The sequence below is a fragment of the Mycena indigotica genome, assembly GCF_014461135.1.
Source record: "Mycena indigotica strain 171206Taipei chromosome Unknown Mind.scaff0007, whole genome shotgun sequence".
In the NCBI taxonomy this organism is placed as follows: domain Eukaryota; kingdom Fungi; phylum Basidiomycota; class Agaricomycetes; order Agaricales; family Mycenaceae; genus Mycena; species Mycena indigotica.
Genome location: NW_023503006.1, coordinates 2,757,633 through 2,776,645, shown reverse-complemented (window position 1 = coordinate 2,776,645; position 19,013 = coordinate 2,757,633). Strand labels below are relative to the sequence as shown.

Below are 19,013 nucleotides of genomic sequence, written 5' to 3'. Positions count from 1 at the left end.
CATCATACGACTTGCCACAGACATTTACGCATTCATAACGGCTTTCCCATTGCATCCATACTTTACGAACATAGATTGTGCTTATATTGATGTACTAAATAACTACTGTGACCCTTTTCTTTCGATTTCAGTGTTGTCGTCGAATCAAAGATAGTGCCTAGTTCGTGTTGAACTATATTTGTGGGCATTCAAGTCTGCACATTGACTTTCCATCTTCACTAGAACTAATTCTACACGTTCAAGTACTTTTCAAGATACTTATCCAACAGGTTGGACAAATGTACTTCGACTTTTAGCTTTTTTGATCCGCTCTTTCTTCGTTCCCACCACCAACGCATGTACCAACTCAGACGCTTTCTACGGCAAACCGGGTCGACCTACACACGCGTCGATAATGACCCGGAATCGTCGCTCTCAGGCCGCTATTCATCTCGCCGCCCTCTATGGAGTCGGCTGGTGATGCCCGTCATCTTCGTTGTCGCTCTCTTCGCGGTGCTCGCTGGACTTGCATCGTTTATGGGCTCCCCCATTACCCCTCCCAAATCGAAACCAGCGAATACTGGAATTCCCGCTCCACCGCCCATTCCACCACCGTCTCCACCTGAGCCTCCAAAAGAAGCAGACAAGGAATCGGGCCCACCATTGGCAACGAACCCCGCCGCTGCAGCCTTATACGCTCTCCGCTCTCGACAATCTGCGACTCTTGCCCAGGCTTCCTCGCGCTACACCCTCAAGACCGGCCGTATACCTCCCCCAAACTTCGACAAGTGGTTTTCAATGGCCCAGAAGAAACATTGCTTGATTGACGACTACGACCAAATACAACGCGATTTCGAGCCGTGGTATCAACTGGCTGCGCAAGACCCTGAGCATTTCAACGGTATGGTGGACCGGGGTCGGCAGCTGGTCAGTGTTTTTGCCACCTTTGCTCACTCACGATTGAGACTGTTCTCGTAGATGAAGATAAACTCGATGGGAATGACTATTATCAAGATTCAAGATGGGAAGGTGCATATGCCAACATTTCAAGGGACTTCGTTCGACGGCGACTGGCCACGAACGCTGGGCAGGGTAAGTACTTGCTTGTGAGAATGCCCCATGTTATCCAACTTGTTCTGCAGTTTGCCTCTGTTCTCCCCGACATGGAATTCCTTTTGAATGGTCGAGACGAGCCACGAATCGTATTCGACGTCCGAGCGCCCGATGCTATCCAAGAGGCGATGAAGTTAAAGGACCCAAAACCATTCCACATCGCACCGAAGCCGACTGCAGATTGGTTCAAGGAAAGAAGTGGCTGCAATCCCTCGAGCTCTCCCAAAGGCTTCGGAATGGATGGCAGCGCAGACATTGCTTTTCTGCGTTCTTCATCGAGCTCCGACTTCACCACAGATTTATGGCCATTGTTAAGCATGACCAAGCTCAGTCCTTGTGCGTACATTGACTCCCGCCACTCATCACTCTGGAAATATATATAGGCTTCTCTGATATTCTATTCCCTGGGCAGTACTTTTACGACGAGTCATGGTGGTCCGGAAGCTTCAGCCATCCCAATGATGTCAAGTGGGAGGATAAGAAAGCCAAAATATGTAGGTGGTCATTGGTGGACCATCTATAAGCTAATCTTGCTCGTAGATTGGCGAGGAATGTCCAACGGCGGTCATATCATTGGGCAAAACTACCACAGGTTCCCTCGTTTCCGACTGATCACCATCGCGCGCAACCATTCGGACCTCATCGACGCCAAGATGACGCAGTTCGCGGAGACACACTGCACAGACAACTGTGAACGCAACAAGATCATTGAAGAATACGACATCACGGGACCGAAGTCTTCAAAAGAAGAAGTCTACAAGTTCAAATACCTTCTCGATGTGGATGGCAATACCTTCTCGGGACGCTACCTGAGCTTGCTGCGGTCTGGGTCTCTGGTATTCAAGTCGACCGTCTACGACGAGTATTTTAACGACTGGCTGCTGCCCTACGAACACTATGTTCCCGTGTCGCCCGACCTCTCTGATCTTGTCGACAAAGTGCAGTGGGCAATCGACAACGAGGCCGAGGCACGTAGGATTCAAGAGACGGGTCAATTGTTTGCGGAGAAGGTCATGACGGACGACCAAAATGATTGCTATTTTGCCATGGTTCTTCTTGAGTGGGCAAGACTACAGAACAAGGCCAAAATTCACTAGACTTTGCATGGATTGGATGTATTTTATTGGCATGACAGTACCTAGTGTAGAACCACGCATAATCGACAATATGGAAGGGGGTAAGAAAAAAAGTAGAATTACGTAAGGGAGCTGCAGCTACTCGAGTCTGCGTCGTTTCCGCTCCTGGTCCTCCAAAATGAGTTGTTCGGCCACTGAAAGACCTGCTGGCCGCTTCTTGTCATTACTGCTCTCCGACGGAGTTGTTCCGGCTTTGAATACGTTGGGTCGTTTCAACGGATTCGGCTTCAGCGGGTTGGCTTTCAGGGGATTTGCCTTGAACGAAAGCGTTGGAGCAACAGCTACAGGTGCGGGTGCCGCTTTGGCCGAAAACGAAAGCACAAGTTTTTCGCCTTCGTCACGCTTCAATTCTTTGTCTTCAACGGGGGTTGTAGAAGAAGAGGAGGAAGCCGTCGATGGGCCAGCAGTTTCCGTCTCTTCTGCTTTGGCTCGGGTGATTTGCTCCGCAATGAGAATGCGCTCTCGCTGCTCATCAGACATGGCTGCCCGGTCTTTCTTCAGCGAAGCCTCCTAAAGTGGTGGATGAGCAAACCAAGTTTGCGAGGATAAGATATAGCACGCACCTGCTTAGCCAAGGCCTTTGGGCTGTTGTCTACCCATGCAATGAACCATCCTTTCTCCGTTTCATCAACTCTTGCGATACCCGCCCGCCCAAGGTGCTTGATAAACTCGGTGAGAGTGACCCAACGGGTTGCGTTCATGTGTAGATGGTTTTTATCTGAAATATACTCCTGATACACCTGATTTGCTCGAACGCGTTTGGTTCCAAAGCTAAACAAGGATGTCTCAGATGGATGAACTAATGGCACAATGTAAAGCACCGCACCGACGTGAGAGGAGACGAACAAACTCCGACTGGAACTCTTGCGAGAAATTATTGATGTGTCTGCCCGCATTTTCGCCAACGACGAGCATTTGGCGCAGGTGGGATTCGGATTGCGCATGACATTTGAAACCATTCTCGTCCCGACATTGCTTCTCGCAGACTTGGCAGTACCATCGCAGGCGCTGCAAGCCTTTTGACTTCATCTTGTTGGCCACATATTTGGGGGTTCCAACTAGCGATTGTCAGCAGAGGTTGATTGCAAAGCACTGAAGGACGTACCTTCGGCGCGGGGCATGGTGGTGGAGACTGATTAAGCTGTGTCGTCACGGTCACGGACTGTGACATCGCAACTTAAGCTCGACGCGTCGCGTCCATTTTCCTGTTATACCCCACTTTCTCTGCTTTTGCTGGTTGCACAATTGAAACCCATGGATCTATCTCTACCAACTCCTAGCGACTTTCCAGCATTTCCGTTTGCCACTCCATATCCTATCCAAGTGCAACTTATGCAGCACCTCTATTCGTCAATCGAAAACAAAAAGGTTACCATCGTCGAAAGCCCCACCGGGACGGTCAGTTGTACTTGCCATGATATACTGCGGCCTGAACATGTACAGGGAAAAACGCTTAGTTTACTGTGTGCAAGTCTTACTTGGCTAACGGACGAGCGTAATCGCGCCAAGAAAGGCATATTGGATGCTCTTGGGACTGAGACGGAAGGTGAGTCTCCAGTTTTACGCGTTCAGCTGGTGTTTGATTGGGAATGCAGCGGGGCGGGATTGGGTTCTTGCTCAGACACGTACCCGTCGCGCTCGTGAGCTGGAAGATGAGGAGCGCGACTATGAAACACGCCTTCAGGAGGCGAGAAAGCGAGAGCAGGCCATGAAGAAACGAGCCCATGGAAGAGTTACAAAACGACCCGTGCGAACTGTTTGCTGATGTTGTTTAAAGCTGACCGTTTGGCAGAAAGTTGCTGAAGACCAGCAAAGTGACGACCCTGATGATGCTTTCCTTCCTGATACTGCGCCTGAAGATAATATCTCGCCTGAGGTTCGCGTGTTAATGAAGCAGTTGCGTTGTTTGACCATACCTGAATGCAATCTCAATATGCCAATAGAATGGAGAAGGGGATAACCAAAAACTCTTTCTTTGACCAGGAAGAAGAGCCCACGTGTACTAAAATCTACTACGCCTCACGAACGCACTCCCAACTGTCGCAGATCCTACCGGAATTGAGAAGGCTAAAGCTCTCTCCTATGAACGAGTCGTCTGATCGTACCAGCGATTGCGCACCTGGAACTAGCCGAAAACGTTCTGCGCCAGAAGATAACGAAGAAACACCAGTCGCGTACACTCGGACAGTCGCACTTGCATCTCGAAAACAACTCTGCATCAACGACAAAGTTCGAACGAAAAACAAGGATATTGATGAAGGCTGTCGTGAACTTCTAGAAGGTATGCGAGTGTTCACTACAGCCAAGTTCATCTAATTTCCTTGCAGAAAAGGGAGATAAACGATGTCAGTACCTGCCTCCCCTCGGAGAAGAGGAGCGAATGTTAGACTTCCGAGACCAAATTTTGGTTCGTTACGACTCGGAGGCGTCGCTGGAGCTGATTCAGTGTAGTCAGCCCCAAAGGATATCGAAGACCTTGCGTCGGTTGGTCGGCTAGCGAATACATGCCCTTATTTTGGCTCTAGAAGGGCGATACCCCAAGCTGAAGTCCGTTTTCTCAACCTTCCGACTGATCCACTGAATTCGATGCAGCTGGTTACCCTCCCTTACAATCTTCTCATTCAAAAAACTGCAAGAGAAGCTCTCGGTATTGATCTAACAAATCAAGTTGTTATCGTGGACGAGGCCCACAATCTTATTCCGACCTTACTATCGCTGTCGACCTGCCGTCTCTCATCATCCCTGCTCGCTCTTTCCCTCTCACAAGTCTCGGTTTACGTCAACAAGTTTCGAGCAAGACTGTCGGGGCATAACCTTGTTCGTCTCAAGTGGTTGATCCTGTATCTGGAGGCACTGAAAAAGTTCGCGGAAGACTGGCAACTCAAAAAAGCCAAGGAGCAAGTCATCACTGTAGCAGAGCTTCAAGAAAAGCTGGGTCGACAGGCAGCAAGCATCAATTTACTCGAAGTCGAGCGCTACCTAAGGGATAGCAAGGTAATTAACTACACTCGTATTCAGTCCTCAGCCTCAAACTCCTCAGATCGCAAGAAAGATAGCTGGATATGCTATTAAGGAAGCGGAGAATGAAACGGGTCAGATGAATTTCCATGTCGCAACCCTATTGCTCATTTCATGTTAGACCCAAAGCTACGTCCGCGTCGCGGAGCTGTCCCACCCCTACATACGGTGGAAGCATTCTTGCTCTCATTAACGGCGGCCAACGAAGGTGCGCCGAAGTATTTTCTAGTGTCATTTTTTTTGTTGAGTCGAGCCCCAGATGGACGGCTAACACTCTCCCTGTCGCGCACCACTTCTGGTAAAGAAGAGGTCGAGATGAAATACCAGCTGTTAAATCCTGCTCCTCCGTTTCTGGAAGTCATCGAATCTGCTCGTTCCGTCATTTTGGCTGGCGGAACGATGTCTCCGGTGAGTGAGTGCCTCGCCTCCCATTCTTGCTGGATTAATCGTGTCGGAGATCCCCGATGTGATCAACCAACTCTTTTCTTACCTTCCTTCCGATCGGATAACTAGTTTCTCTTGCGGACATATCATCCCTGAAAACAATCTGCAAGCAGTTGTGGTGGGTAAAAGCCCCCGAGGAGGAGAGCTTGAGTTCAAAGCAGACAAGCAGAAAGATGAAGGAGTCGTGCGTCATCAAGCTTCGTATTCGAACCACCACACTCATTTATTGTAGATTGCAGAGCTTGGCCAAATCTTGCTCAACTTCGCAGCCCTCATTCCCAAGGGCATGGTTGTATTCTTCCCATCTTACAGCTTTCTCAACACGGCAAAAGCAGTATGGCAAAAGAGTGGCGCCATTGCTCGATTCGAAGCTAAGAAAAAGGTAGGGTGCTTACTTGTCTTCTCGTTCCAAGCTGACTTGCTACAACTTGAAAACTTTAACTAGGTTTTCTTTGAACCAGAACAAGCCAGCCAAGTGGAGCAAATCCTGCAAGAATATGCCTCAGTGATCCAACAGTCAGACTTAACGGTCAGTCGTTTGTTGCCTGTTTGAGTGAACTCACAACCCTATAGGATAAACCGAAAGGTGCACTGTTGTTTGCAGTGATTGGAGCAAAGTTATCGGAGGTAATGCTGACCGAAAAGGACAGTATCGTTCACACTGACTGGTATGAAAGGGAATCAATTTTGCGGATGATCTTGCCCGAGCTGTCGTGGTTGTCGGGCTTCCTTTTGCAAACCTGGGCTCTGCTGAACTACGGGAGCGCATGAAATACGTCAATCAGCTTGAGAAACAGCGAGGCTCGCAACGACCTGCAGGCCAAAAAGATGCAGCTGGTGAACTCTACGAGAACATGTGCATGAACGCAGTCAATCAGAGTATTGGTGCGTCAATGAATTTCACCAGTTCAGTCAATTAACTGAGCCGGCAGGCCGAGCGATCCGCCACCAGAATGATTGGGCATCACTGATCCTCCTCGACAAACGCTATGGCTCGCCCTCCATTCGGAAAAAGCTGCCCCAGTGGATTGGCGGACGGCTTTTAGTTAGCGATGGATTTGGCAAGGCGATCAGGGAGCTCGCATTATTTTACAAGAATAAAAAGATTTTATGACGTAAGGTAGCCGAACATCCGTCAACCATCAACGGATTTGCCGTCTCGCCATGTCAATCCACTCCGAGCAGTACCTCGACAACTCACGACAACCGGCTCGAGAGAAGCGGACAAACCGTGTCGAGCGAAGCTGCGATCGTATGCGTGTATTTTCTGGGTTGCCAATTACTGAGTAGGGTGACATAGTATGTCGAAAGCGGAAAGGTGAGTGGTCCTCCAGAAATTCAGAGCGGCCCACTCATTATAGACCGTAGTTCGCTGTGAGGATGATTTAAAAGTCGCGAACAATGCTCACACAGCTGCTGTAGGTGACGGCTTCAACAAGGCGGACAATAGTTGCACCAACTGCGCGAACACAGGACGCGAATGCACTTACGAAGGTGAGGCTGACAAATTCCAGAGTTAACTCTTTGTTTCCCTCGCGTAGAGCCCGCCAGGAAAAGGGGACCCAGATTCAAGGAGCTCGAGGCTTTGAAGAAACAAGTCGCAACTTTGGAAGCTCAGCTTCGCACGGTGCAAACTGTGTGTTCGCGATGCTCTCGGCCTCTGCCGAGGTCAGATGAGGGTACCACCAGCGTCACTTCCGACTCGCCATTATCCTCAGAAGAAGAAGAAGACAACGACAATGACGACGGCCAGGTCGCTCAAAAGCTCGGACGGCTCTCCATAGACCCATGCTATTATGGCTCAGTTAGCAATTATTCCCTCGCGAATAAAGCCATCGCAGTGCGTCCTTTTGTCCCACATCCTATCCTATCAACATCTGCTGCTAAGGTCAAAGAGCTTGTTACCGGTCAACATTCTACACATCCCCCTCGTAGCTTAAATCTGGCTCCCGTGAGTCACCCTGCACACCTACGATCCCAATGATAATTGACTGGACGCAGTGGGAAACCGCAGCATACCCACTACAATGGATAGACTACGCGTTTCCCGAACCCGACTTGTTATCGTCTTTAGTAACCCTCTACTTCGAGGAGTTCCATCCCACTCTGCCTTTTTTACATCGACCTTCTTTCGAGGTATGCATATCTGGCATCTAGGCATTGCAAGCTCAAACTGGAATTTAGCGCTTGGTGGACGATGGACTGCACTTGAAGGATCAGCAATTTGCGCAACTCTTGCTGGCTGTGTTAGCAACTGCTTCTTTTGTATGTGCTTCGTTATCTGTTCACTGGCTCAAGATTACTGATCATGCCACAGTATTCGAATGACCCTCGAGTCTTAGTCGATGACCACCCTCAATCGTCTGGTTGGAAGTTCTTTTCTCAAATTCCTTCGGGTGGCGGGTCCGTCGACCCTGTCCTCTACGAGACACAAAGATACTTGCTAATGACGTTCTACTCTATTGCAACCTCAAAGCCTCAAGCGATTTGGACGCATCTTGTTTGTCAGCATAAGAATCCCCGTGAACGCCGCTGACATTGTTTCATGTAGGGTCTTGGTATGCGCTGTCTCTTGCAGCGTGGAGAGCATGAGCGCAAACGAGAGCAGAGACCCACTCCAGAGCTAGAGCTTTGGAACAGAGTCTTCTGGTGAATCAATGCTCTACTCTGCCGCTGATAGGTTCTGATTCTAGCAAGGTCGTATATGTGCATGGATCGCCTTCTCTGTGGTTCCCTCGGACGACCAGTTGGTATTCACTCGGAAGAGTATGTGCCTTTCATTGTAGAACCGTCCAAAGGATGAACTAGCTCTCTAGTATTGATGCTTCTTTACCTCTCGAAGTCGATGACCAGTTTTGGGACGACTTTGTCCAACCCCCGACTATACCCCCATTGCATGCGTATCTAAAATGCTACTCCGAGTTGTGTGAGGTCAATGCAATATCCATGCCTACCATCAAATTCGTTGCTCATGCATCCATAGATATTGGCGAATACCACTCGTTTATACGGAGCCAAAAAGTCAAAACCACGCTGGGAAGGCCGAGAAGGAGTGCAGCAGGCTGTTGCCAGGCTCGACTCCTCACTCAACAAGTGCTTTAATTCATGTCCATCTTACCTCCACTGGGAGCCAGATGGAGCTCTCAACATCGATTTATTTGACTCGAGGACCCTGGCGTTCTTCGACCAGTCCTTCGTCTTATATGTGACATATCACTGGAATTCCGTTGCAGTAAGTTATAGGCAGTGCATTTGTGTTGGTGAACAACTTGGTAGATCCATCGCCCCCACATCAACAAGCTGAGCTCATTGGCCGCAGCCTCACTCGCAGCATGCACTACTGCGGCCCGGGCAATTATTCGCGCTGCAGACCGCTGGGTCCGCTTCCGGCAAAGGCTATTTCCACCTCCGGTCCTCTCGCCACTCTTTGTCGCGGTCGTTGTTCTCGTGATGGGAACATTCTCCAACAGAAATACAAGTCCTGTGAAAGACAAGGCACTCGCAGAGCGCGGAATGGATATGATCAAGGACTCGGCTACGCGGTAAGCTCGTCTGACCAAAAGATGCTTCTAGTTCTTACAAAATAAGGCGACAGTCGGAGGGGCGCCTCACAAAGATACTCGATCAGCTTAGAATCACTACAGTGGATTCATTACCACGGCGAGATGACTCTTATAATGCTCAACACGCGACGAGCGCACCAGAGTCCAGCGCAAATGCAACAACCCATATGTTTCCGACAACGATACCCCTGCAATCGCCCGCCCCTGTCTCATTCATACCAGCACCCTCCGATTTGGCCGGTGGCGTATCCATCGAGCAGCTATTAGCCGAGACCGCTGATTTGTCTTCATTCGAGATGCATTATGACTATATGGACATTTGGGAGTCAGTGCCAACCGACATCTCGTGAGTCGCCCTCTTCACTAGCCTGTTTGTCTCATCGACTCTGTTAGCGACCTCGCACAGTGGAATATATATTTGCAGCAAGGATTCCCATCTACAGCATAATATCAATGTTTTATTCCCACGGAAGCAAGGGCTCGTTGTCTGTCCCTTTGTCAGCAACAAGTTCAAGGCAGCGAGCAGGAAGCGAGGACTGACTAAGATGGTCAACAGGGAGGTTGTGTTCGATAAATGAATCCCATTCCATGACGTTTCTGCTCAACAGAATCAATCAGTGCAGATACTAGAGAGTTGCAATTGCGCACGAGAAGTTGATGGGGGCAGCCGTCCAGTAGGATAGGTCGAGCTCGTCTGGCTTTGGGACTGGAGGAAGCATCGACGGAGGTTCCATCCCGGAGAGTAATTCCTCAATGGTGACTCCTGGTCGCAATTCGTAGGAGTCCGAATGTGACAAGAAGTGGTCTGCATCCGAGGTGGAATTGATGTTTTCACCAGTGGCTCTTCCCCCACTGGTTGGTTCAGGACAATCCGAGTATGCCCAGGGACACCCCACGTATCGTAGCCTTACTAGGAGCCGCTTGAGTCTTCCATCAGGCGAGCGTCTGTCACACTTAGAACAACATTTCACAAGAACACTGTAACAAAGCTTTACCGCGACTCTCCATATTCCAATATGGACATCGTTTGGGCGATCAGCTCCTTGCCTTTTGAGAGTGACGGGACGATATTCGATGTTTTTGTCCCAAACATACTCAATATCAAGGTCGTTCCGGCGATAAACACGGGGCACTTGTCAAGTTGAGTCAGCAGGATGCGGAGAAGTGCATGCAGAACATACGACGACGAGAGTGGGTAGAAGACGTTGACGGACTTTGATCCACGCATCGGCGGCCTGAATAATGGAGCTTGCTGCATTGACGGCTATTGAGAGCGACGGAGCGGCGAGAATATTGCTCTTTTCAATGTATGGTCGATGTATCTAGGCCTTTTGCTCCATCACGTGCAGCAAATGTCAAGATTTAGGACGCACCACAATGCGAACGTAGTGATAGATAACGTATAACATGAAAGCCTGATCGTAGGATTGAGGTGACCTATTGTCAATGGAAGCCCCAGAATTCCATGATACTAGGTAGAGTCATCAGTTCAACGGGGGCATCACTTTCAAAAGTGACTTGCAGTGCACGGGTATCGAGTTGAAGCAGTCATTCATGTCCGAATCCAATTCAGATACGATATGCCGTTGCAGATCACGCGTGCTTGGGTCGTCACGTGTGCGCGTATTGCTCCCATAAACCCTGTGCATCGCATCATCGAGAATCTTTCGGGTAGCATTTAAAGGAGCGGTTAGCGGGACAAGCGTGAACTTACACAGCACAGACGATTATAGATGCTTGCGTAAGTTTGCACCTCTTGTCTGCGTGGAAAAGCCAGACTATAAGTTGGGGTCAGGTTTCGTTGACTCGTGAAGCATTATATCACGGACAGCTCGACATCTAGCCCGATGTTGGTAGTAGGGCGTCCAAATAGCGCAGATAGCATTCGGTCCATCACCACGAAGGACCTGCCGATCTTCAACTTTCCAAAAAACAAACTAGCATCGCTTTATCTCACCAAAACGCACGTCCCCACATATCATTCAGGGTATTGCTCTCTTCCTCGGACCCAATTTTAACTCTTCGATCCCCGCGTTGTTGTAGAAAGCGTATCCCGATGCCCTGAACCCGGTTAGAGGAGGTAATGTGATGTGTGAAACCAGCTACAAGATATATCCAGCTGTCCTGTGCCTTGGAAGTGGCCAGAGTATAAACCGTGAGAAGCTGACCAAGAAAGTTGGCCGGCAGCACCAGAATTGCATCTCACATACCAGATAATATGTGACGTCCCAGATGTTGGCCTCGCATCCTTTGTGGAGAACAGTGACTTGGTTGATGAAACTCCAGCCGGAAGAGTGGGCCGAGTACCCGTCAAGGAAAATGCGAGGGTCATCTGAATACTATGGAACAAATCAACGGACACTGCAACCTGAACGCAATGATACTTCAAGTTCACCAGGCAGGCCACTGATAAAACTGCAAGAAGAGCAGCAGCGAAGTGATCATCTGTGAGATGCAATCCTTCTGACAGCGCAGACTAATCAAGGCAAAAGGGTCATTCAGAAACACGACTTGAACAATGGACAAACCTCAAAATACTTTCGATGTAAGATGGGTAATGTTGGGTGGACATTTTCAAAGTAGAGGCCCACAAGTTCGTGCATCAGGTCGCTTTCAGGGAAGATGTAGAGTGGTCGGCGTTCATAAAGTTGTTGTTCCCACTGAGGCGGATTCAAAACCAGGATTAGCAAAAGGATGGACCGTACGAGTGGGATTTGATTGCAATCTAGGTCCTTGAATGCCTCTTTTACTACTTTCTTCCCGGGGGGAGTGTCGTCAGGCTGTAAAACCATCAGACACTGCCAATTCGTGTCAAGCTGATGCTTACGGTGACAGCTTTCGCAGCGAGAACGAAGTTGAAACCCGCACCAAAGCTGAAATTGGGTCCAAGGGACAGGCAGCCGAACTGCGACACGAATATCTCATCCTCGTCGCTATCGGAAGAAGAGCTTGAGGAGTCCGCTGGTTGCCTGTTTAGAGCAGCTCCAGCGCCTGAGCGTACCAAATCTTGCGACACGCGGCTCGAAAGAGAAAGGGGTTGAGAGCAGACTGCACAGACCGAAAGTTGCCGCAATTTTTCCTCAAGAGCCACGATTTGCTGTTGCAATTGTTCTATGCGGCTTTCTTTCTTCTTCGGTCCGCGGCGCTTTGCTGGCTCAAGGTAGGTGCATTGAAGTCCAAAATGTGTACAGTGAGAACAAACTCCGTCTTTGGACTGCGAGCCGTCGCATTTAACTTGGGGTTTGTCTGGGCAAGGGATGATGACAATTGAAGATACACACTCTTGTGCCTCCTGCAAACTGTTCGCTCGATTCAACACCGCTCTCTCCACCAGATGTGCATCCTACCATCACAGCTTCGCTTCGTCGTTGGGCCGCCATCTTTCTCGTTCAACACGATGGTGGACATGCTGACGCATTATAGCGTGGGAATTGCTGTGACCGTGACAATCGGCGTAGTCCACTCAACGCCCAAGTCCTAAAAAGGCAATTTTCTATGGTGATGGACTAGTGCAGATTAAGAACTATGGTACGGCTTGTATTGGATTTAAAAGTTTAGATTCCAGTTGCTATTCTTGTGAAAAATTGCACCCCATTGGCTGATATCAGACAGGTCAAGGGGAACATCATTCCACAGCGAAAGATCAACCATCATATCGTCATTAGTAATGGATGGGTCGGGGTCAAGAGGCGGTAGCGCGTTGAGATCTGCGGTTTCCGCGAGAAGCTGTTCTATGGAAAGGCCTGGCTTGGAAACGGAGGCCGATGAACTAGGGATATGACTGCTAGCGCTGACGCTGGTCCAAGGAGTGTTGGGATTTGGCAGCGACGAGCCGGATGAGAGTCTCAGAGCATCATTGACCATACTGGACTGGAGTGCTGTAATCGGACCAAAACAACCTAAGTGGGAACATGAGAGATAAAACAAGAACATGCTACTACATACCGTCGTTTAAGGGATCGTGGGTTTGTCCGTCTCGAACATCATCCTTGCGTGAGAAAGGACTCTCGTCAGATTGAAGCTGGTGTAGCATTTCCCATAATCGGCCCTCGGAACGTCGACTGGAGAAGCATCGATGTCAATGCCATTGAATGGACATGAAGGCAACACACCGCGTTGCGCATGTTTTGAAAAGATCCAAGCCCGACCTCACGAGTGCCTTGTCCTTCTCCACCACAGCGCTAATTGCCCGACTTGAGAAAGTCGACATTATAATCAAGACGATTGCAACGAAAATAGGTGACTAGTCGACGTTCAATGAAGCAAGTAGCATAGTCTCATAAAAACACGCACAATGGTCATCTGCGGCAGGAGACATCGGCGAGCCTTAATCCATGATTCTGAAGCGTGAATGATTGCGCGAGCTGCGCTGGCACATATCAGCAAAGAAGGAGCAGCCAGAGCATTTGATCCGTGAATATAGGGCCTATGAATCTTTAAAGAGTAAGCCATTAACCCGGTCATATCGTCACTAACTGACCACTATGCGGTTATAATGATAATTGGCATACAAAACAAACGCCTGGTCATAAAATGCGACGCAGTCGATGCTATCTGGGTTCCAGCGAAGATGATCAGGAAACGAGTCGAAGCATCGATTCATTGTTGAGTCCAAGTCCGCAACAACTTTTTGCTCCCAGTCTCGGCCGTCTGACCCTTGCATTGCCTTCGATTTCTTGGAGCTATACAGACGGCGCGTTGCGTTTCCCAGAATCTACGATGGTTATACCTAAGAAACGCCCTGTGAGCCGATAATACATCACTAAGTTGCACATAGTATGTCATATATGCATTATAAGCAGGTTGACCAGATGGTTGAACAAAGTTTGCATCCCAATACTTGTCGTCTACTTCGAGGGGGGGATCGGCTTCGACACTAGAACACGTCAGATCGATGGCAGCGACCGAGAAAGTTGATACTCTTCAGGATGCAGTCCCGTCGGACGGCCTGTCAAGTGTTTGTGGGTCCAAGAAGTAAAGAAAAGGGAGAGAACTTACCTATAAATGCGCATACGGACTTATCCAAGCAAAAGAAGTTCCTAGGGAGGAACAGCATCAGGACACAACAAGGAATCAGACGAGTACACACCAAAATACTCGATTCCAGAGCTCGGATTCATATGTCGGAGGATGCCCTCTTCGATAACGGTGCTCCCCGCGCTGTTGGAGGAACCGTGTGCCAAGGCCAAGATACGTCCAACATCCTTGGGGTCTCGAAGTCCCAATGTAATAGAAAGTCATAAGCTGTGCGGAGTTGGATGGGTACTATTATGGGCAGGAAGACTGACGAAGTAGAATTGTATCTCGTCCACTGTAGGTTCAAACCACTGTTGATGTTAGAACACCCCTTATTCTCCCATGGCGCCAAACCTTCCGGACAACTGGTAGCTGCTTGATAAAGCGCCAACCGGACGACAACGTCGATTTGCCGTCGACGAATACACGAGGGTCATCTGAATACTAAAACGGGTTCACAACATGAGTCCACTCAGTGAAAAACGCACACGGGATCCAATAGCGAGAACGACCAGGAGCGTTCCTCCGAACTGCGGGTCTCGAAGATATAAGTTCTCCTTAACGGAACGCTACTGGCAGTATGAGCAAACGCGAGAAGCAATAAATCTGTTCTGGCGCACCTCGAACGAAGGCTGGTGAAGGACAGGGATGGTTGGGTGAACATTTTCGAAGTAGAGAAATAAAAGGGATGATATCAAGTCGGAATCGGGATAGACGTAGTTAGTTTGCTGTTCATATGCATCCCGTTCCCACTATGAGGCGTTGACTTGGGCACTAAGGTGCAGAATAACCACAATGGCTTACCGGAAGCACGTCCCATATCTCAGTACGCCGTCGAGTCACCGATAGTTGGCCAGTAAACCTCTCTTTTGCCTGAACGCGCGTTATTGGTGTTTTTGACTTGGGATTCGTGCTCACGACGATAGCAGAACTGGCGAGCGCAAAGTTACTGACGGCCCCGAAGTATTTAGAGCCGATTGTAATCTTGTCGAATTGAGTGGATAACTCGTGGCCTAAATGTTTAAGTGTTTTGCAGCTCTCGAGTAGTAAGAGACGTAAGCTGACCAGTCGAGTCCTCTGCGTTTTGTTCGTCTTCGTATTCATCTGAGGGAGGAGAGTCGGAATTTGACTGCTGGAACATAGATGCTGAGGAGGATTCCAATAGGCCATTTGGATCTTTCTGAAGTGGCTGTGCGCATAGGGAGCAAACCGACAAGGCGCGTAGCTTAGCTTGCAGTAACAAATTCTCCCTTTTGAGGTCTTCCACCACTCTACTCTTGGGACCTCGTTTCTTGGCGGGCTCAAGATAGGTGCAATCCACCCCGAAGAAGCTACAATTAGAACATGTGTTGTTTGGCTTCTTCGACCCATCACACCGAACTGTGAGTAGTGATATTAACGAGGATAGAGTAGGTGCGAGAAGGGTAACACACTCTTTCTCCTCCTACATAGATCGCAACTCCGGTCGGGTCGTCTCACTTTCACTTTAACCTCTTCTGCTTCAACGCTCATGGCGGTGACGGTTGCGGACAACAATCAAAAGAAAAGGCAGTCGCGTGTTCGCTGCGCTGCGCAATCACGCGACAGCGTTAATTTGGCCAGGTGGTGGGTGGAACCGCTCAGTGGCAAATGTGGGGCGACGACGAGCACTCGTTGAGGCTGAGTGAGCAAACTGACGTGGATTACAAGGCAACCTTTTGTTGCTGACGCAATGCTCAAACTAATGGCATGCCGGGCTTGATGCCGGGCCGGACATAGAGGCGTCTTCTGATCCCGCCACTGCAAGCGAGCGCGTAGCGTTGACGATACGGGGCCCGCTTGTCAATGTTATTGCCTCCGAGGGCTTTAAAATGGCATGACTCGTGGTGTCGGCTCTTCAGCTTGACCTCAGTCCATCTTTTTTCGCCCTTTCCCTCGTCTTGACGGCGAATTTTCACTTTCTTTTCTACGGTCCCCAGCACCCTTTACTCTCGTCATACTTCGTTGCTTCTCTGCCATGGGCCGCTTCCAACTGCTCGCACTCCTCGTCCCTGCGCTCACCGCCGTCGCGGCCCCTCTCCCTGCCAAACGTGCATTCTCTTTCGGACTGAAAAAGTATGTTTCTTCTTTCACTCTCATTTCGCATTACTCAGACCGTTCATTACAGCTACAACGCCTTCCAAATCTCGGTTCGTGGGATTTTACAACTGCATACAATTTTTGTCAACGCAATGACAATAGGATAGCGTTGCTGGTAATGCCCAGGCACATGCTAACGCAGTTTTTGTGGACCCCTTCAAGTCTGTCGACCTGGCCACAGTTGACGCGACTTCGCTCAAAAACTTGGGTACCATGCGTCAAGCCGCCGAATCAGCCGAAACGGAACTGTTCAACCCTCAGATCAAAGCAGCATCCGGTGCTGCGGCCGATGCACTTTCTGTCGGGAAGATCCAGAACAAGGTTCTGAAGTTGACCGGAGAAGTTCAACAGATCAAGATCAAGCTGGCTCAGGCGAAGGCCAAAGGCTCTGACACCTCTAAGCTCCAGGCGTCTCTGACAGAAGAGCAGTGCGTTGCTCCAGCTCCTTCTACGATTGGGCTAAAATATTTTGTAGGACTAAGCTCAGCAAGAACATCGCTACGGATGTGAAGAACAAGGGCAAGAAGTCCAAGGTATACCATTGACTAATCCTGCATCGGTGATCTAAATGAAATGGACCAGGGTGTCGCCAGCAAGTCCAAGCGGGCGGCCTTTAAAGGTTTCGCGCTCAAGAACTACGCCCAATTCCAAATCTCCGTAAGTGTCGATGTTGTTGTAGGTTTCTACGGAGCTTGAACCCGAACATAGGATGGCACGGCTGGCAATGCTCAGGCCAAAGCCGCAGCAGTCTTCGTAGACCCCTTCAAGTTGGTCGATTTGGCCACAGTCGACGCGACATCAATCAAGAACCTAGGCACGATGCGTGAAGCTGCTGAGTCAGCGGAGACAGAGCTCTTCAACCCGCAAATCAAGGCTGCATCTGGTGCCGCCGCGGATGCACTCTCTGTTGGAAAAATCCAGAACAAAGTGTTGAAGCTTACGGGCGAGGTCCAGCAGCTCAAAATCAAGCTCGCGCAAGCCAAGGCTAAGGGCTCGGACACATCTAAGATCCAGTCGAAACTGACGGAGGAACAGTAAGTGGTCGCTTATCATCGCAATCATGCCTTCTGAACAGTTAATAGGACGAAGCTTTCGAAGAACATCGCACTCGATGTGAAGAGCAAAGGCGACGCTTCCAAGGGGGTTGCTTGATCTTGCTCCCCGCAAAGATCGTTCATCTTGCGCTGTGTTAAGTAGTGAACTTTCAATCAATCTACCATTTGCCGTTATTGAAGATGGGTTCGTGTGAGCAACGCAGATAAGACCATCCCTGCCGATTCGGACATGGCTCGGTTTTTGCACTCTTTAACACCCAAATTCGGACCCTTGACCATGAGCCAACTGAGAGAGGGCTTAACCTCCCGAGACTCGGCGCTTGCTTTGTAGCGACAGCAGCCGTGGCATCTTGTGTCGTACATCACGTTTTCAGTATCCACGGGGCTTGTGGATCCAGGTAGGTTGTTCGCACTTCGCGGGTCCTAGTAAGACCGGAGCGTCTATATAAAGGACCGAACGAGTCAACTTGCCCTCATTCAGCACCATGTCTTCAGACTCTTCTCCGCCCCCAAATCTCCCAATCCCTTGGCCAGAAGGAGTAGAGATATCAACCCACACCGGTGGTTGTCATTGCAAGAAGATTCGGTTCGAGTTTGAATACCCAGCGGACATATATTCGCTGCCTGTTCCCGAATGCAACTGTTCTATTTGCGAGGACCGCGGGTCAATGAATGTGTAAGTGTTGGGGTTATAAGTTTTGGATCTAAGCATAATCTCCATCAGGTACACTTGGGAAAACAAGTTCAGACTGACCAGTGGATCGGAAGGGGACTTGTCAATCTACAAGTTCCACGCCAAAAGAGTAAACCACAGATCCTGCAAAGTTTGTGGGTCGTATATTGGTGCTCTTGTCCCGGTTCCTACGCCAGGACATCCGGGCATCATCGTTGTCAACACCAGAACCATCGACAACATCGAGCTCAAGAAGTTTCAGCGCACGCCGGTTAATGGGAGAGCATGGTAACTGGGAGAACGTGGTCCAATATTCCATCCTGGTAAATAGTAATACATGTGCCAGAAAGAGACGGTGACGGGTCATTTCTTCTTTCCTTTGGCTCGCTTTTGCGGTGCTGTAATACCCTCGGGTAACCATTCATTCGCTGGTTCTGCAGGTGGTGGCTTTGGCTTTATCTTGGTCTCGGATTTTTGAGGTTTAGAAGAAGTAGAGGGTGGTGGGTTTCCCTTCTCCTCGGCTTCCATCCGCGCCATGGCAGCAGTGACTTCTTCCGCACTGACATCTTCGCCGCGCCGAATGCGTTCCATGATTTCAGGCGGAACGCGAACTTTCCTCACGCTGGTTTGAAAGCCAGGAGCTTTGGCAAGGTTTAGAGCACAAGAGTCGCTCGTTTCCAATACGCGCACCTCCTTTCCCAATTCCATGGACCTTCAGACGGCGAGCCAAATACCATTTGCGTGCATACCAACCTGACAAAAGCAGAAGAGAAGGGATCCTAGGCTATCATTTGAGCCGTATGCAGCATATTGAAGATGGAAATTCACGCTATCCAGTACAGCGACGGATAGTCGTCGACGTCAGCCATCGAAAAGTTTGAGGAACCCGTGACCTCGC

The 19,013-nt window shown here is 49.6% G+C and overlaps 9 protein-coding genes across 9 annotated transcripts; 5 read left to right on the top strand and 4 right to left on the bottom strand.

Annotated features, from left to right (window-relative positions):
• Positions 1-336: 336 nt before the first annotated feature.
• MIND_00866100 (CAP10 domain-containing protein) lies at positions 337-2,189 on the top strand (the record flags this gene model as incomplete). Its single annotated transcript, XM_037365320.1, has 5 exons — positions 337-906; positions 958-1,071; positions 1,122-1,428; positions 1,476-1,586; positions 1,633-2,189. 5 exons carry the CDS (start codon positions 337-339, stop codon positions 2,187-2,189), a joined length of 1,659 nt encoding a protein of 552 aa, XP_037218562.1.
• Positions 2,190-2,306: 117 nt separating this feature from the next.
• On the bottom strand, positions 2,307-3,349 carry MIND_00866000 (Kin17-mid domain-containing protein; the record flags this gene model as incomplete). The annotated part of the gene is made up of 4 exons (XM_037365319.1): positions 2,307-2,738; positions 2,792-2,999; positions 3,055-3,286; positions 3,334-3,349. The coding sequence occupies 4 exons, from the start codon at positions 3,347-3,349 to the stop codon at positions 2,307-2,309; spliced, it is 888 nt and encodes a 295-aa protein (XP_037218561.1).
• A 127-nt stretch (positions 3,350-3,476) lies between these two features.
• Positions 3,477-6,804, top strand: MIND_00865900 (Chl1 helicase; the record flags this gene model as incomplete). The annotated part of the gene is made up of 16 exons (XM_037365318.1): positions 3,477-3,626; positions 3,672-3,774; positions 3,824-3,975; positions 4,021-4,112; positions 4,172-4,509; positions 4,556-4,635; positions 4,680-5,222; positions 5,269-5,320; positions 5,368-5,454; positions 5,506-5,654; positions 5,704-5,874; positions 5,923-6,072; positions 6,136-6,219; positions 6,264-6,317; positions 6,368-6,575; positions 6,623-6,804. The coding sequence occupies exons 1-16, from the start codon at positions 3,483-3,485 to the stop codon at positions 6,802-6,804; spliced, it is 2,589 nt and encodes an 862-aa protein (XP_037218560.1). The 5' UTR covers positions 3,477-3,482.
• A 32-nt stretch (positions 6,805-6,836) lies between these two features.
• On the top strand, positions 6,837-9,701 carry MIND_00865800 (Zn(2)-C6 fungal-type domain-containing protein; the record flags this gene model as incomplete). The annotated part of the gene is made up of 15 exons (XM_037365317.1): positions 6,837-6,942; positions 6,991-7,008; positions 7,059-7,184; positions 7,232-7,530; positions 7,579-7,641; positions 7,692-7,826; positions 7,875-7,955; positions 8,008-8,190; positions 8,242-8,339; positions 8,388-8,456; positions 8,507-8,621; positions 8,674-8,922; positions 8,967-9,232; positions 9,279-9,599; positions 9,647-9,701. The coding sequence occupies exons 1-15, from the start codon at positions 6,855-6,857 to the stop codon at positions 9,699-9,701; spliced, it is 2,166 nt and encodes a 721-aa protein (XP_037218559.1). The 5' UTR covers positions 6,837-6,854.
• A 10-nt stretch (positions 9,702-9,711) lies between these two features.
• On the bottom strand, positions 9,712-12,661 carry MIND_00865700 (Fungal-trans domain-containing protein; the record flags this gene model as incomplete). The annotated part of the gene is made up of 18 exons (XM_037365316.1): positions 9,712-9,740; positions 9,795-9,850; positions 9,902-10,198; positions 10,249-10,385; positions 10,435-10,575; positions 10,627-10,724; positions 10,776-10,917; positions 10,968-11,031; positions 11,083-11,160; positions 11,211-11,314; positions 11,360-11,416; positions 11,464-11,592; positions 11,649-11,729; positions 11,782-11,913; positions 11,959-12,033; positions 12,081-12,487; positions 12,535-12,552; positions 12,601-12,661. 18 exons carry the CDS (start codon positions 12,659-12,661, stop codon positions 9,712-9,714), a joined length of 2,106 nt encoding a protein of 701 aa, XP_037218558.1.
• Positions 12,662-12,799: 138 nt separating this feature from the next.
• MIND_00865600 (Zn(2)-C6 fungal-type domain-containing protein) lies at positions 12,800-15,781 on the bottom strand (the record flags this gene model as incomplete). The annotated part of the gene is made up of 16 exons (XM_037365315.1): positions 12,800-13,152; positions 13,199-13,314; positions 13,366-13,496; positions 13,547-13,687; positions 13,734-13,967; positions 14,012-14,129; positions 14,174-14,201; positions 14,252-14,292; positions 14,343-14,497; positions 14,542-14,580; positions 14,624-14,713; positions 14,758-14,838; positions 14,890-15,021; positions 15,074-15,282; positions 15,335-15,649; positions 15,703-15,781. The coding sequence occupies 16 exons, from the start codon at positions 15,779-15,781 to the stop codon at positions 12,800-12,802; spliced, it is 2,262 nt and encodes a 753-aa protein (XP_037218557.1).
• A 484-nt stretch (positions 15,782-16,265) lies between these two features.
• Positions 16,266-17,539, top strand: MIND_00865500 (NAD(P)-binding protein; the record flags this gene model as incomplete). Its single annotated transcript, XM_037365314.1, has 7 exons — positions 16,266-16,363; positions 16,416-16,437; positions 16,490-16,815; positions 16,863-16,920; positions 16,970-17,044; positions 17,096-17,421; positions 17,470-17,539. The coding sequence occupies 7 exons, from the start codon at positions 16,266-16,268 to the stop codon at positions 17,537-17,539; spliced, it is 975 nt and encodes a 324-aa protein (XP_037218556.1).
• A 251-nt stretch (positions 17,540-17,790) lies between these two features.
• MIND_00865400 (GFA domain-containing protein) lies at positions 17,791-18,407 on the top strand (the record flags this gene model as incomplete). The annotated part of the gene is made up of 2 exons (XM_037365313.1): positions 17,791-18,118; positions 18,167-18,407. The coding sequence occupies exons 1-2, from the start codon at positions 17,928-17,930 to the stop codon at positions 18,405-18,407; spliced, it is 432 nt and encodes a 143-aa protein (XP_037218555.1). The 5' UTR covers positions 17,791-17,927.
• A 71-nt stretch (positions 18,408-18,478) lies between these two features.
• MIND_00865300 (uncharacterized protein) lies at positions 18,479-18,984 on the bottom strand (the record flags this gene model as incomplete). The annotated part of the gene is made up of 3 exons (XM_037365312.1): positions 18,479-18,756; positions 18,806-18,894; positions 18,944-18,984. 3 exons carry the CDS (start codon positions 18,982-18,984, stop codon positions 18,479-18,481), a joined length of 408 nt encoding a protein of 135 aa, XP_037218554.1.
• Positions 18,985-19,013: the final 29 nt, after the last annotated feature.